Below are 15,567 nucleotides of genomic sequence, written 5' to 3'. Positions count from 1 at the left end.
GCTGGTAGCCTGCTGAACCATCAGAAGGCCCACACCACTGGACTCTACCCCTGCTCCCTCTGCCCCAAACTTCTGCCCAACCTGCTGTCCCTTAAGAACCATGGCAGGACCCACACAGACCCCAAGCGCCACCGCTGCAGCATCTGTGGCAAGGCCTTCCGGACAGCTGCCCGGCTGGAGGGGCATGGGCGGGTCCATGCACCTCGGGAGGGGCCCTTCACCTGCCCTCATTGTCCCCGCCACTTCCGCCGCCGAATCAGCTTCCAGCAGCACCAGCAGCAGCACCAGGAGGAATGGACAGTGGCCAGCTCTGGTACGGGGGCATGAATGGCTTGGGCAGAGGACCGAAAGGTCCCAGGGGAAGCGCGCACAGAGTGGCGGGAGGGGGGGGCAAGGAATGACAGGAGAGGGTCACATGGCTTCCAAGAGGTATCAGGTGGGCAGGGGGGCTTGGATATGAAGAAAACTCGTTTGAGGATGCTGCCTTGTGAGGGCTGAGATTGGAGCCCTGGGTCCGGTCAGCAGCGTGGTGGGTTGGACAGTGGGCAGGGGGGTAGGGTGAGGGCAGAGGCAGCTGTTTGCAGGAGCCAGAGAGGAAGGGGCTTTTTATTTGGGGAAGGGAGGCAGCAATCTGGAAACTCCCCTGATCCAGCCAGTAAAGGAATGATTTCTAGAGAAAAAAGGGGTCTAGGTGGTGCTCTTTCCTTGAGGCAGGGAGCAGGAGAGTGAGGAATGGGGCATGGGAGGCACCCCCAGAGTAGACTGCCCTGTGGCTCTCGTTGGCCCCCAGCTCCCTGTCCCTCTTCCCCGCGTCTTGTCTCTGGTCCCCCTCCTCATTTCTTGGAAACTAGACCTTTGGGCCTTTGCTGCTAATGCTGCCCATGTCTCTTCTTCCCCTCACTGAACCCTTCCTTCTCTGCTGCGCATCTCCCTTTTTAGGAGCCAACCCAACCACTCTTTGTACCTGAATACCCTCCTTCCCGCCAACACACCTTTAACTGGAGGACTGAGTCACAGATAATTGTTTCTTTGAAGCCAGGCCCAACTGTAGCAACAACAGTCATTAGCCCCTATCTCCCGTCCTCTATCAGGGGTAATCTCCATGGAAAGTCACTCCACCCAGCGCAGCTGGAGGATGAAGCTGCGGGGGAGTGGGGCAGCCTGTTTCCTCAACCTGTTCCTGAGCCCTGGGCTCACGCCTTCTGCCTCCCCGAGAGATCTGCAGGCTGCCTCCCAGGACCCATTCCATTTAGTGGCCCCCAGGGGTGGATGTCCCTGAGATGGCGGGTCCCTGACCAGAGATTGTCAGGGAAGGAGAGGATGGTGGGTGAGAGTCCCCTGAGAGAGCTGATGAGATGGCTTTCAGGATAAAAGATTTCTTGTGACCTCAAGGGAATGAGCGAGAAGCCAGTTAATCAGGCCTGGTAAAATAATGGGGAGTTCTCATGCAGGCCTCTGGGGCCATGGGGGGCATGGCAGCAGGATGGCCTGCAGGGCTAGGGAATGGGGTGCAAGCTGTGTGGGGTTTGCTGCCCTCAGTCAGTGACCTCCTCTCTTTCTCCCCAGGAGCCCCAAAGGCACCAGCAGCAGGGAGAGGGGACTTACTGCCCCCTCCTCCCACCCCCACGACCTCACTTCTGGATCCTTCACCCCGGTGGCCTGCAGACCTCAGCTTCTCCCTCTAAACTTCAAGTCTCCAAAGATCAGAATACGGGCGGGGTGGGGGTGGGGGGCGGGTTGCAGGGAAAGGCTTGATCTCCATGTTTTGCTCAGGAGTAGTTAGGCGTCCCCATCTCTTACTGTCCTCTCCCACTGTGCAGAGGACCCAGATCTGGCTTCTTGCCCAAGGAGGGGGTAAGGCATTCCTCGTGTCCCTGTTCTTGAAGGCTCTCCTTTCCCCAGCCTTTGTCACTATGCTCTTCCCTATGATCAGCCCTGCAAGAAACCCGGTGCCAGGCTCTGCCATGACGTGGGGCCACCGTCACCAGCCAGATTCCAACACAGCAGGGAGAGGCCAATTCAGAGAGCCACAGGTGGGGATCTTGCCTGTGGAAGGGGAGCCTTTTGCTACAATTTGTAACTTATTTTCTAAAGTCTATTTTGTAACAATTTATTTAAGTTTTAAAAAAAGGAAAATTGCTCCCCCCGAAAAAAAACGAATTTTCAAAGTAAGTGGCTGGTGTGATCCTATCTGAGGGGATGAAGACTAGGGAAGGCTGGGGACGCCTGCGTCGGACAGCAGGGCTGGGCGTGGGGGGCATCCACAGGCGACATCTCCCTGTCCTGCAGGGTGGGGAGTGAGGGCAGCTGCCGGTCCCGGCAGGCTCCTTCCCAGAGCCCACTGGGCTGTTGGGCCTGCCACAGTGCCTGGAATCACGTGTGGGTGGGGGGAATGGGAGAGGGACAGGGGCGGTGACGCAGAAATTGTCTCACTGTGTCTGCAGCATCCCAGAGCCACCTGTCAACAGCCAGCTGGTTTGCCTGTCAGGAAGAGGAAGGAGGGTGGGGTTGGCCTCGTCCCCAGAACTTTCCTCCCTCCCTGAAAGGAAGAGGAAGAAGGTACTGCTTAACCCCCATGACAGATGAGAAAACTGAGGTCTGAAGAAGTTGAGAGGCCTGCTGCAAGTCACACTGACGAAGAACCAGAATCTCGTCCACTACCCCACCCAGGGCAGCTAGAGGTGGGTCAGAGCAGACCTTTCCCTGGATTGAGAGAGCACGGGTCTGGAGAGGGAAGTGTCGGCAGGGAGAACCTAGAGCCACATACTCGTGTTGGCCGAGCAGCTTCCAGTCTTGGCCTCGGGCTCCGGCTCCTCAGCAAAATAGACCTGCCAGTCCAGACTGCTGACCCAGCTCTCATAGGCGGGAAGTGCCACGAAGACTGCAGGCCTTGCGGGGCCTTGGCAGGCATCTCCAAAGCTGTGTAGCCCAGCCAGGAACCATGTGCCCCTCACCTCGTGCACCAGTGGTGCCCCAGACAGTCCCTGTTAGGGGTCAGGCGACAGTGGGTGACTTCCTCTTCTCCCCCAGGAAGCTGTGGGGGCAGAAGGGGCTAGGGGCCGGGCTGAGGCCCTGGCCGTTGGGAACCAGTTGACAGAAAGGCCCCATTTCAAGGGAGAGGCAGGCCTGGAGGCCAAGCCTGGCAGAAGGGCTGTTCGTGAGTTACAGCATAAAGCTGCCGGGGGTCTGTGGGGTGAGGTCCGGGAGACGGGGGCTCACCTCGCAGTGGGGCGGCTCACCCACAACACTGGTACACACCATCCCTGGCAGAATGGGGACGCTGTCGCTCCCAAGAGTTGCATGCAGCCGGCTGCAGGCCCTGGGTCCCAAGAGGGTCACGGGCACTGTCTGAGGGGTGCCGGCGCCTGCAGGGCAAGGGAAGAGACCCCGCTGCCGCAGCCGTCTCTAGGACGTCTAGATGTCTCTAGACGTCTCTAGACATCTCTGTCCTACATACCTGCTCCTTGGCGGGGCAGCCCCAGGACCCAGCCACGTTCCCCATCAGGCAGATGGTGGTCAGAATAGGGCAGGCAGAGTGGCCGAAGGCTGGGGCCTAGTGTCACGGGCTGGGCCAGCAACAGGAGGGCTACATCATAGCCCCCCTCGGGGTGGGTGTAAGCCCCATGCAGGATGAGCTGCTTCAGGCCCCGCTCCTCTGGTCCGGCTCCCAGCCCGATGCTCCACTCCTCTGGGGTCTGGCGCCTGTGCAGAGGCAGCGTTGACAGCATCGGGTGGCAGGGCTGCCGGCAAGGGCGGGGGGCACAGAGGCAAGAGAGACATGGCTCACCCGATGAAGCAGTGGGCAGCAGTCAGCACGACCTCCTCTGACACCAGGGCTCCGCCACAGGCCAGCTTCCCCTGGTGCTTCAGCCTGGCATCCCAGGGCCACGGGGAGGGGGCTCCTGCCCGGGGGCCTTCTCCCCTCAAGGATCCACAGGCTGGAACAGACGGGATGACATCACCGGCCTTCTTGCTAAGTGCTCACTGCATGCCTGGCCCTGTGCTAAGTACTTCCCACGTACTATCAAATCCCCACCATATCCTTTTAAGTTGGATTTTGTAACCCTCGTTAGCCAGGTAACCAAAGTCGCAGAGAGGTTAAGTGACTTTCTAGCTCAGTAACTACAGGCAGGTGGCCAACTCGAGACTCAAAAGCCAGAGCCTAAGCCTTTAAACCCTGATGGTCTAGCCTCATGGGAGTGGCTGTGCACATCATTCTCCCACCCCATCTGTCTGCACCCCTCCGGGCTTGGACTGGCCCCAGAATTTCTGGCTCTCTAGGACGTCTCCTACCATCAAGACACAGCTTCTGTCCTAAGAATTCTTTTGCATGCAATCTGCACGTTAGTCAGCCCGGCATCTCAGGGCCATGGCTAGAATTTTGAGTGGGAGCCCTGGGCCTGTCCCATCTCCCTGGGTCCCTGCTTGGAAACGTGCAGCTTACTCCCACAACCTTCAGGTGGATCTCCGATTCCTCTTCTTACCTAAACTCCAAATGCACAAAATACTAAAGTGTCTATGCCTCTCAGCTCTAAATGGGGCTGTTCCTATCTTAAGGGCTGAAAGGGGCCTTAAAAGCCCCCTAATTAGCCCTGACAGTGTGTGAATGCCTTGTCTCAATTCTCTATTCTGAGCTGAAGTTTGCTTCACTGGGCTTCTATCTGCTGCCCAGAAGTCCTTCTGCAGGCCTGGGTGTCCCCACCTGTCCCACTCCTAACGCCCCCTGTTCATACCTACACAGCTGTCCTCGTCACTGATCTCCGGGGTCTCTGGGTTCTGGGTCAGGAAGGCCGCCCCCTGAGCACGAGCCTGCAGCCAGGAACTGTGAGCAGCCGCGCTGGTCAGCAGCACAGGGGTATCTTCTTGGGCACAGCTTGACGCAAAGCTGATGATCCCAGCCTGAACCCAGTGTCCGTCAGGCTCACGGCACAGCACGGGGCCCCCCGAATCTCCCTGGAGTCAGGCAAAGGGTAGACACTTGAGCCCCAGCCATGGGCAGACGCCTCTAACAGCAGCTCTTCCACCCATCCCTATGGACTGAGCCCCGAGCCCAGGGCTAGGCCCCCTCCCCTTCTGTTCCCTTGTCTCCCCCATCAGACCTGACAGGGCCCCTGCACCCCAGGCTGGGCGCCCCCACACAGCATCCCAGGCCGAGCGGGGCTGCCCAGCAGCCGCTGGTGCAGCCGGTTGTAGAGACAGTTACACGTGGGACGGCTGATGAGACGCAGGCGCAGATTCCGCAGAGCCCTGGGAGCTGGTAAAAGAAAGGGGGTTGGTGGGGAGCGAGGGAGATTCAGCGGAGGGACCGTTGGCAGCTGAGGCTGGGTGACCTCGGGCAAGCATAGTGCCTCTCTGGGCTTCAGTCTGGGCCAGCACTTACCGCCACTGGTGTCCTGAGCCCAGCCAGTGGCCCAGCAGGAGGTCCCAAAAGGAAAGCGATGGGTAGGTTGGGGCAAGCAGAGGGGCGTGTGGGCCATGGGGTGGGCAAGTCGTAGCAGGGCCAGGTCTGAGCCCTGGCTGTAGTGGTTATAGGCCCTTGGCAGCTGTAGAGCCATCACCCCTACCTCCTCGGCCCCCGGGCTCAGCCCCTCACGTTGCAGAGAACCCAGAACAACTGACCAGGAGTTCAGTTCCATCATTGCTGCCCTGGAAAGGGAGGGACAAAGCCGAGGCATTGAACGCAAAGGGGGACAGTGACACCATGGGAGACACCACCGGGTAGGTGAAAGATGGACAGAAATCAGCCCAGAGCTTTAAGCAAGGTCCTCCCCTCGCCCAACCTCCATTTTCTCGCTCGTAAGGCTTCTACCACGAAAGGTTCAGATTAACGTGATAACGTGTACCCAGCCCATGGCGCATTCTCAGTCAATGGTACTTTTTTATTCTAGGGGCAGGGGTCAGTTTTACGGAGTTTGGGGACATGTCACCCACTCCCCCCAAAAGCCAGAAACTCTGCTTTACCCCAGCCATGACTCACTTTTCAAAGCAGTGAGCAGCAGTGAGGACCCAGGTGTCCGCCACCAGGGACCCGCTGCAGATGTGGACCCCCCGCCTCCTCACGCTTGCTTGCCATGGCCACTCGCCAGGTACTGTGATGCCCTCCCGAGGCTCAGGGGGGCCGGGGCCACGCTGCCCACACGCTGTAAAGGGGGGTGGATCAGACTGACAAGAAGACCTCTGTCCTGCCCCCACCACAGGCCTGACCCCATGTCCCTAGAGCTTACCGTGCTGAGCTGCCTGAAGACCTGGGAAGAGAGAGACACAGGTGAGACGGGGGAGCCTTACTTGCCTGGCCCAGCCTTGGTGGAAGGCATAGGTTTTGGGGGACAGGCCCTGGGTCCTTGCCTGTGACTGTGTGGCTACCCTTACCAGCCCCTCCCAGAATGAAAATATATGAGGTCAAGAACCAGCTTTTATTGGAAGCTTTTCAGAGCGTACAGCCAGTAATTAATTCTCCTCCTTCAGCTGTGCTCAGCACTCCCAGGCCTGAGAAGCAGGGCCAGGGTTCCGCTTGGGACCAGTCCAACCCTCCTCCAGGCTTCAGAACCCCCAACTCCAGCCCCCGCCACTGAGTCAGGGAGGCGGCCTGTATATGTGGAGAGCATTAGTTTAATTGGGCCCTCAGCTGTGATGCCTAAGAGGAAGGATTAGAGGCCCACGTCATGTCCAAGGGGGGGGGGGAGGGCTCCAGGAGATGGGGACTCACCCCACCCCTGTTCTGACGCCTCAGACTCCCCCACCTTTCCAGAATCTGCCAGAAACCCTACCAAAGGCTCCCCTGCCCTGCCTCTTTCCCATCACAGGCCCATCAATATCTGGGCCAGGAGCGGCCAGGAGAGATGGGACATGGAGACGGGGAGACAGAGCCAGAGGGCTCCCAGAGCCTGCCGAAGGTCATTCTGGAAGCAGAGAGGCAGAGAGGGGCACAGGGCACACAAGGCACAGTGACTACAGACACAGACTGTAATCTGGCCCAAGAAAATCCCACCCGCTTGGACACGGGGGGCCACATAACACCTCCCCTGCTCCACAGCCAGACACAGTCACAGTCACATCAGTGCAGGCGGAGTGTCGCCCCGCAGGCACGCGCCCGCACGCACACCGAGCTGCAAGGCTGCTGGGACGGAGGGTGGCCCCTGATCACCCACCGTACCACTCCCCGACCCGCTCCAGCACGGGAGGCTCACCCCACCGAGCTGCAAGGCTGCTGGGACGGAGGGTGGCCCCTGATCACCCACCATACCACTCCCGGACCCGCTCCAGCACAGGAGCCTCACCCTCGATGAGGACCGCAGCTCCCAGGATGAGCAGCCCCGGCCCCCAGCTCTGCTTCATGCTGCACCGGGCCACTCTGCCGCCCAGGCTCCCGTGTTCAGAGAGGCCACCTGGGTCCCCCTAGCCCCACCTCTGCTCCGCCCCCAGCCAGCTAAGAGTCAGGTGTCCTCGCTTTTCCTCAGGCCCGGAAGGGAGCCAGCAGCTCCTAGCTCTGGGGCTGTGCTGTGTGACCCTGGGCGATTCACCACCCCTCCGTGGGGCTCAGCCGTAGCCAGACTGCGTGGGTTCAAATCCTGGCTCCCCCGGTTACTGCCCGAGTGACCTTAGACAATTAGCCTGTCTGTGAACTCAGAACTGCTGAATGTGAACATGCTTGGACCAGAGCCTGACACAGAGTAGACTCGCTCCCAGCCTGGAAGCTATCCTCTGGGAACTGGGGAGGGCACCGTGGGCAGAGCCTCCCAGGTCTCACTTTATCTCAGCTTCCCCACTTCTCTGCCAGGCCCACGTGCAGGTGGGTCTCACACACCTTCTCCCACCTTGCTTCAGAGCCGTGTGTGCAGGGCTGGGTACTGAGGGCCAGGGCTCCCTGCTGCTTGTCGGCACCAAGACTGACAAATCTCAACACCTTTCTGCTGCCTTCCCAGGGACTAGGGTTACAGGGGTGCCCGCCTTTCTGGCAGGTGGTGGAACACTCGGTCGGGAGGGAAGAACACGCGGGGCACACCCTTTTTCTCTTCCCCACTTCTAACTCAGGCCAGCCCAAACTGCTCAGGAACCCTGACCCCAACACGGAGGCAGCTGTGTTAAGAGCACAGACATGAGGGGCGCCTGGGTGGCACAGCGGTTAAGCGTCTGCCTTCGGCTCAGGGCATGATCCCGGCGTTATGGGATCGAGCCCCACATCAGGCTCCTCTGCTATGAGCCTGCTTCTTCCTCTCCCACTCCCCCTGCTTGTGTTCCCTCTCTCGCTGGCTGTCTCTATCCTGTCGAATAAATAAATAAAATCTTAAAAAAAAAACAAAAACAACAAACACAGACATGAGCCAGATGGCCCCGGTGGATCCGAATCCCGAGGGCTCCTTAACCCCCTCCTCGGCACCAGCCATGCGACCTTAGGTAAATTACTTACCCTCTCTGTACGGCAGTTTCCTCATCAGGATGGGGAAAAAAGCATCTACCTCATACAATTGGATATATGAGGGTTACATGAGTTAACGTACGTCAAGCAGTGCTTGGCATGAGGGTAGGTGCTTAGTATATATTAGGAAAAAGAAAACAGAAATACTCAAAATGTGTCCCTGGTCCTCCAGGGTTGCCAAGACTGGCTTGGGGTGGTAGATAAGGCAGCTGGAGGGGTTAAGGTTAGACCATAGGAAGAACTTCCCGGCTGGCATGCACAGAACTAGAAGGGTAGTTTGCCCTCGCAAGTGTGCACTTGGCCCTCCCAGATGAGAAAGTCTGGCTCTCGGTGAGCAGCAAGGACAAGCTGCCAGCCTGTTTCTTGGGGGGTGGGGCTGATGGCACCCCAAGTCTTAACTGACTCCACACGCTGGAGAAGGGGACTAACCATCCTTTCCAGGCAGGCCCTCTACTCTCCTTCTGACTCACATCCTTCTAGTCCAGAGGAGGCAAGACTGGGGGAGGCCCAACACTAGGGTCCCTCGCAGACAGATGGCTCAGACTTAGCCAGTTTATTTAAGAAATTTTATTGCTCAGAACCTTTCCTCGGGCAATGGCAGGAACTTTGGAAACCAGTCCTTGGGGACAGAGCCAAAGGCACTAGCGTGGAAGAGGGTGTGGCACATTTGGTCCATTGCCCTGTGTGGGAGTATGGTGGGGTCAGGTTGCAGACTCTTCTAAGGACCCAGACATGGCCCCCTTGGGCAGGGCTCACATGGCAAAGCAGAGCATGAGGTCAGCCTGGCCTGGGTGAGGGCTCAGTGCCCTTTGACCTTGCCCTGTGGTTCCTGGACCTTCCGGAAGCTGAGCACCACCAGGCCCACATTGATGGCATAGGTGGTGATGCAAACGATGCAGAAATCATAGAGTACGAAGAAGAGGATCCAGGCCAGGTAGACAGAGCCAACAAGAGACACCAGGGAACTCAGCACCAGCAGGATAGATGCCCAGCGGGCCCGGAGGCAACCTGCAAGGCAGACAGGGCTCAGGCATGGGCTTCAGGGACTGGCCATCTCTAGAACACTGACTTGACTTCATGGTACCACCCAGACCTCAGGGGCTGCTGGGGAAGACTCTCTAAAATGAGAGGCTCTGATGGGCCTTAGCAAGGCCTTGGTTCTCCTATCTGTTCAATGATCCCTGGAACCCAAATAGTGAATTTTCCGGCTGAGCTCTGCATGTGATGAAAGAGAAGTAGTCCTTGGAGTCCCCTCAGAGAGTAACTTCTGGGTCTTTTCCACAAAAGTGGAGTCCTAGGAAGTCTTTAAGTGCCCTTCTGACTCTGACAGTACCTAAACCAAGGGAGACTTGTTAGTTCCCACCCCCAGGGTGCTCAGTGATGAGCAGCTGGCCTTGGCTGTCTGGGTCACCAAGATTGCAAGAGAAGGGGCTGCGCTGGCCAAGGGGGAGGGGCCTGTCAGGAAGAGGTGGGGCCTGCAGGGAAGGGGCGGGGCCACTCACCTAACAACAGCTGTAAAGTGTAGAAGATGCAACCGAATATGCTATTGGATTGATTGAGGATGCTGTCCTGGCCGAGCACATGTTCCACCAGTCCGAAGCCCCGGCCCCACCTGGTGGAGGGCAGGACCCAGGTCAGGAGTGGCAACCCAACGCCTTGGCCCTGTCCCAGAGGGGTGATTTCCAAAAAGCCACCAAGGTTGTCCTTCCCCCTTCCCTCCCCACGCCCTCCTGAGTCCAAGGGTCGATGTTCCCGGCTAGCCTTCCTTTGGCCACGTCAGGATTCCATGTCACTGTCCCTGTCCTCCCCTATCCCAAGGCCAGGCCATGGCTCCACCATATGCCCCTCTTTTCGTCCTAGACCTTCCATAATTCTTAAGATGGCAAGGAAGGTTGAATGGTTGACCTTGCTTTACTGGGAATCAGGTGCAGAATCTCTCTGCCCTGGACCTCTAAATATCCAGCTCCCTGGCCGCCTACACCGCTCCTCCGTATTCGGTCAAGCCCAGGCCCTCAAGCGTAGACCTGGCCACGTTATCCCCAGTCACGGCCATCCTCAAGACCTCAAGACCATCATCAGTCCCTATACACTATCCCATTCCTCCTTCTACCCGGTTACCGTTATTCCTTGACATCAGGATGTACGCGCTGCTCCCCAGAATAACCACCGTGCCCAGCACTACCTGCACCACCGCGCCGCCGCCGCAGGCCCCACACACCTATTTCGGACACACCGTTTCCCCCAGGCAACGCCCCCCTCGAGCAACCCCGCCTCCACGCGCCCGATCCCAAGCCCCAGAATCCTCTGGCGACCTGGCCGCCAAGACGAGCAGCCCAGCCGCTCAAGCCTTCCACTCCCGCGCGCACCTGGAGGAGAAAACGCGCGAACAGCTGATGGCGGTGCCCACGTCGCAGAGCGCGCGGTAATCCCGGTCGCGGGCGCGCGCCGCCTTCACGTGCAGCGCGTAGAGAGAGAGCACTAAACCCGCCAGGCACAGCGCGAGCCGCACCCATCCGGGGTTCGCCCAGGTAGCGCCCATGTCTCCTGATCCCGCCCGAGGCACTAGCCCGCAGGGAAGCGGCCACGGAGCAGGGGCGGGGCAGGGTGTGGCCACGCCTTCTCCCGCCCCTCTGACGGCCTGATTGACCTCCCCGGTCTCGCACTCCCTGATCCAATCGGTTGTTCCTACGACTCTGATGGGCGTGCTGTGGCAAGGAGGGAAAACAGAGAGGAACGCCGGGATTGGAAATCCAGAGGAGGGGACGGGGGTGATTACAGAGCACACGGCCCGTCAGGCATAATGGGAGTTGTAGTCGGGACGGCCGCAATGCCTCAAGGGAAATGGAGTCTCCGAGTTTTTAAAAATTACATTCATGTGGCTAACAGGATAGCGTTTACGCTATGCCAAGCTCTGTTCTAAGCTTTGGAACATCCAGAAACTACGGACCGGCGGACCAGGGAATCCAGCGAATACTGCGATCCGATCAACAACCAGCATTGCCACTGAAATTATTATTTCAGATACTGTTAGGACTATAATCTCCAATCGTCGTCATAGCTTGCTCAGCTACTCCCTCCTGCCCATCAGCGCCGCCTGCAGGCCAGTGTCTGTCTGTTTGTCTGTCTCTCTCTCGCCCTTAAATTGCCAGCTCCCTTACCGCCGCCGCCATTATCCTGACCCCTGTTCCGTCGTGGCAAAACTGAGTCTGGACCAACCCAACGGTCCCTCTTTTCCAAGCCTTCGGTGGGCTAGCCGCGCTTTCGCTCGCAGACATCGCATCTATTGATGACTCAACGCTCCTATACCTCTGCTTCCTTCGCATCGGCACTGAAACTTGCTTCTCTTTCCCCATTTTAGAAACAGTAACAAATCTCCCTTCACAATCAAGTTTTGGGGAAGATTTTACACTTCCAGTATTTACTTCCTCACTTCTTCCTTGCTGCCCGGCACACCATCAACTGGCTCCTGCCCCCAAACACTCCCCTGATAACTAATGGCTGATGTCACCAGGATGGTAAATCCAAACGGGTATGTATATATATAGTCATCTCTACACCCAACGTGGGGCTCAAACTCAGGACCCTGAGATCAAGAGTCACATGCTCCGGGTGGGGGGATGGGCTAGCCCTGTGATGGGTAGTAAGGAGGGCACGTCTTGCACGGAGCACTGGGTGTTATATGCAAACAATGAATCATGGAACACTACATCAAAAACTAAGGATGTACTGTATGGTGACTAACATAACGTAATTAAAATTTTTTTTAAAAAATCACATGCTCCTCCTACTGAGCCCGCTAGGTACCCCTCCAATGGATATTTTTGAGTTCTTATCATGCTTGACCTCTCAACAGTATTAGTCAGTATTGAGCACTCCTGCCTGGGAACTTTCTTTCTCTGGATTCTGTGGTATTTCACTCTCCTGTTGGCTCTTCTCTCTCTCTGGCTGCGCCTTCTCAGACCCACTCTTCTTCCAGGCAGCATGCTCAGCAGAATAATGGCTCCCAAGGATGCCCATGTTCTAATCCCCGGGACTGGTGGGTGTGTTAGGTTCCATGGCAAACAGGAATTAAGATTGCCGATGGAATTAAGTTACTAATCTGTTGACTTTAAAACAGATTATCCTGTGCAACCAATATAATCTCAAGGCTCCTTGAAAGTGAAAAAGGGCAGGGGAGAAATGAGAAAGGGCAGCAGAAGAAGGGAGTCAGAGGGAGGTGTGACTATGGAAGGAAAGCACAGAGAGGAGGCAACGTTGGTGGCTTTGAAGATGGAGGAAGGAAGTCATGAGCTAAGGAATGTTGGGTGGCCTCAGAAGAAGGAAAAGGCAAGGAAATGGATTCTGCCCAAAAGTGTCTGGAAAGGAACTGGTGATATCTTGATTTTAGCCCGGTGAGACTCTTGTCAGACTTCTGAACTGCAGAAGTATAAAAGAATAAATGTGTGTTGTTTTAAGCCACTAAATTTATGGTAACTTATTAAGCAGCCTCAGGCCTGTGTCTTATCTCTGTTATCCTATGGGGTCACATCAGCCCTAGTTAGTGCTGGAAGAGACTACATACAGAGTGCTGTGAATCCCAGAAGGTCAGAATCATTGAGGACGTAATGCTGTTCAACAAATCATCACCAAAAAGAATGGCTTGAAACAAAAATGGTTATTTTATTTTCTCTAACATTTTAGAGGTTGGAAATTTGGGAAGAGAATTTTGGCTGAGAATTCCGGCTCCCACACTTGCAGTCAGGTGATGGCTAAGGCTGAAATGACGGGAGACTGAAGTAGCTGAAGGCTAACCTCGCAATTATTTCTCTTTCTCTTGTAGTCTCAGGATCCACGTGGTCTCTCTGCAGGGGCTACTTTGGGCTTCCTCACAGCATGGCAGTCTCCAGACTACGATAGCCAGCTTTCTAAATTGTCATGAATGATTCCCGTTTTCTAGTATTCATATCATTCATTGTGTCGTCTCTTTCCGCACTAGATAGGGCTAACCTGAGCCCGTAGGATAATCCAGAAATTATGGTGTGTCGCTTTCATGGTTAAGTCATAAAGATATTGTGGCTTCCGTCTTGCTCCCTCTTAGATCGCAGGCTCTGTGTGAAGCCAGTTGCCATGTTACGAGGACACTCAGGCAGCCCTAGGGAACAGACCACTTAGTTAGGAAGTGATGACTAGTCCCAACAACCAGCATGAACTTGCCAGGCCTGCGAGAGAGCCACCCTGGAACTGGATTCTCCAGCACCCATCAAGCCTTTAGATGGCTGTGGTTTTAACCAACATCTTGACTGGAACTTCATGAGAGATCCTGAGCCAGAACCACCTAGCTTAGCTGTTTCCAGATCCCTGACCCAAAGAAACTGTGCGAGATACCAAACATTGATCGTTCTGAGCTGCGATGCCATGGGGGTCGTTTGCTACACAGCCATAGCAGATTGCCTAGCAGCAGAGAGAACAGCCAGTGAGAGGCTCTGAGGCGGAACGTACCTGGTTTGTTTTGGGAGCAACAGGGAGGACAGTGTGGCTGGAGCCATTGCATTGGTGGGCCGGGGGGTAAGGACGGAGAGGAAAGAGGGGGACAAGTCTTGTAATCTTTCTGTAAAATGATAATAATAATAGTGCCTACCTCAGAGAGTTGCTATGAAGATGAAATTAATACAACATAGGGCTCTTAGAAGAGTGCCTGACCAAGGCTGAACTCTGTGTGTTATGAAACCCCTGGGTGCACGCCCACCCTCCGCCGCTAGGTGGCAGCAACGAGTTCAGGCCGATCGCTGGTCAAGCGAGCCGGGGTTAAATGGGGTGAAGTCCTGCCCAGACGCCTCCCGCCTCTGTGCTACTACAGCTACCCTCTCCGGGACACGCCGCGGCCACGTGAGCACCGAGTTCTGGCACGCTGCAAGCACTCCGAGTCCTTTGCTTCTCTGCGCATGCTGTCCTCCCCACCGGAACCAACCCCCTCACCCCCCCCACCCCCCGGGCTTAAGCCGTGCCTGCCTCCAGAGCTGAGTGGCCGGCCTTCTGGCCTCGCTCCAGGACAGTGCCAAGATGCTGGAAAAGAAAGGGAGGGAATGGTGTGGGGATGAGGGGGCACAGAGGAAATCCAGAGACTCAGGGAGCCCTATCCTCATGGTCTACGCAGACCTTCCCCCAATTCCTCAGGCAGGCCAGCCATGGTAAAGGGTCCTACCTCTGCTGAAGTTTAAAGACAGCCTTTGGGCTCCAAAGATGTTGCCTGCTTCTTTTAATCCTTTTTTAATTTAAAATTTAAAAGACAGGGATGGTCGGGTGGTTCCGTTGGTTAAGCATCTGCCTTTGGCTCAGGTCATGATCCCTGGGTCCTGGGATCCAGTCCCACATCAGGCTCCCTGCTCAGTGGGGAGTCTGCTTCTCCCTCTGCCTGCCGCTCCCCCTGCTTGTGCCCTCTCTCTCTCTCTCTGACAAGTAAATAAATAAAATCTCTTTAAAAATATTAAAAATAATAATAATAAATTAAAATTAAAAAATATTTAGAAAATACATAACCATGGTAAAGAAACATCTGATCAGTACAAATGCAAGTACACACACACACACACACACACACACACACACACTGTAAAGTCCCTCCTCCATCATCTCCTGCCTGGAAAAAATAAATTGTTTTTGCACTGGTCTCTCTGCATTTGCTCTCACCAACACCCAGTCTCCCAAACACTGCAGCCACAGGGTTCTAAGGAGCAGATAAAATTAAAACCCTTCAGTGACTTCCTACTGTCTCAGGACAAATTCAGACTCCTTGCCCTTCATGATCTGGTTCTGGTCACCCCATTCAGCCCCTCTCCTTCCTAGACGCCACACGGCTGTAGGTATATTCTCAGATTATCCGGGCTACTCTCTGTCTTGTCACGCCCTTGCCACTATGGCTTGGGGCCCTGGCCACGTCCTACTCATGCTGCACCTGTACCAATGTCCCAGACCCTATTTGATGCTTCCATCCCGTGCAGCCCTCATCAGGATTTATGACACTGAAACTGTCTTCCTCTGTGGGTCAGAGAAGGGTCTACTTCTTTGATTCAATACCCAAGCTCCCCTTCTGCCACAGAAAAGTCACCCAATCAGCGTGACAGGCATGAATGAATAATAATAACATACTCACATAGTGCTAATTCCATGCCTGG

General features: G+C 56.1%; 3 protein-coding genes across 5 annotated transcripts in view; 1 reads left to right on the top strand and 2 right to left on the bottom strand.

Annotated features, from left to right (window-relative positions):
• Window positions 1-2,168, top strand: part of ZNF646 (zinc finger protein 646) — a 9,375-nt gene extending 7,207 nt beyond the window's left edge. Inside the window, 2 exon segments of the mRNA XM_008685328.2 lie at window positions 1-313; window positions 1,567-2,168. The exon segment at window positions 1-313 is cut by the window's left edge and continues 3 nt beyond it. Coding sequence (XP_008683550.2) covers window positions 1-313; window positions 1,567-1,685 — 432 coding nt within the window. The 3' untranslated portion in view covers window positions 1,686-2,168.
• PRSS53 (serine protease 53) lies at window positions 2,095-7,335 on the bottom strand. 2 transcript variants are annotated; one of them, XM_008685330.2, is made up of 11 exons: window positions 7,278-7,335; window positions 6,225-6,245; window positions 5,978-6,140; window positions 5,381-5,646; window positions 5,100-5,254; window positions 4,734-4,953; window positions 3,788-3,938; window positions 3,458-3,702; window positions 3,220-3,365; window positions 2,768-2,984; window positions 2,095-2,481 (listed from the first exon to the last, which is right to left on the bottom strand). In XM_008685330.2, exons 1-11 carry the CDS (start codon window positions 7,333-7,335, stop codon window positions 2,462-2,464), a joined length of 1,662 nt encoding a protein of 553 aa, XP_008683552.1. In that variant the 3' UTR covers window positions 2,095-2,461. The 2 variants fall into 2 exon arrangements, with proteins under 2 accessions (XP_008683552.1, XP_040490972.1); XM_040635038.1 differs by lacking the exons at window positions 2,768-2,984; window positions 5,978-6,140; window positions 6,225-6,245; window positions 7,278-7,335 and having other exon boundaries at window positions 5,100-5,963.
• Window positions 7,336-8,972: 1,637 nt separating this feature from the next.
• Window positions 8,973-11,168, bottom strand: VKORC1 (vitamin K epoxide reductase complex subunit 1). Of its 2 annotated transcripts, XM_008685332.2 has the most exons (3): window positions 10,783-11,039; window positions 9,919-10,028; window positions 8,973-9,424 (listed from the first exon to the last, which is right to left on the bottom strand). In XM_008685332.2, the coding sequence occupies exons 1-3, from the start codon at window positions 10,953-10,955 to the stop codon at window positions 9,216-9,218; spliced, it is 492 nt and encodes a 163-aa protein (XP_008683554.2). In that variant the 5' UTR covers window positions 10,956-11,039; the 3' UTR covers window positions 8,973-9,215. The 2 variants fall into 2 exon arrangements, with proteins under 2 accessions (XP_008683554.2, XP_040490971.1); XM_040635037.1 differs by lacking the exon at window positions 9,919-10,028 and having other exon boundaries at window positions 9,319-9,424; window positions 10,783-11,168.
• Between the last annotated feature and the right edge of the window lie 4,399 nt (window positions 11,169-15,567).

Source organism: Ursus maritimus, unplaced genomic scaffold (assembly GCF_017311325.1).
Source record: "Ursus maritimus isolate PB19 unplaced genomic scaffold, ASM1731132v1 scaffold_2, whole genome shotgun sequence".
NCBI classification, from domain to species: domain Eukaryota; kingdom Metazoa; phylum Chordata; class Mammalia; order Carnivora; family Ursidae; genus Ursus; species Ursus maritimus.
This window is presented reverse-complemented; position numbering and strand designations above follow the sequence as displayed.

Bases quoted from the DNA above. Each gene is read 5' to 3' on its own strand.
- PRSS53 (XM_008685330.2), bottom strand. From the start codon at position 7,335: ATGAAGCAGAGCTGGGGGCCGGGGCTGCTCATCCTGGGAGCTGCGGTC. The intron at 4,954-5,099 runs GTCTGATGGGGG...GCCTGACTCCAG, and splicing joins GGGTGCAGGGGCCCTGTCAG to GGAGATTCGGGGGGCCCCGT. The intron at 2,985-3,219 runs GTGAGCCCCCGT...GACCCCTAACAG, and splicing joins GTGAGCCGCCCCACTGCGAG to GGACTGTCTGGGGCACCACT.
- VKORC1 (XM_008685332.2), bottom strand. From the start codon at position 10,955: ATGGGCGCTACCTGGGCGAACCCCGGATGGGTGCGGCTCGCGCTGTGC. The intron at 10,029-10,782 runs GTGCGCGCGGGA...GCCCTCCACCAG, and splicing joins TCGCGCGTTTTCTCCTCCAG to GTGGGGCCGGGGCTTCGGAC. The intron at 9,425-9,918 runs GTGAGTGGCCCC...TCTGCCTTGCAG, and splicing joins CACTTTACAGCTGTTGTTAG to GTTGCCTCCGGGCCCGCTGG.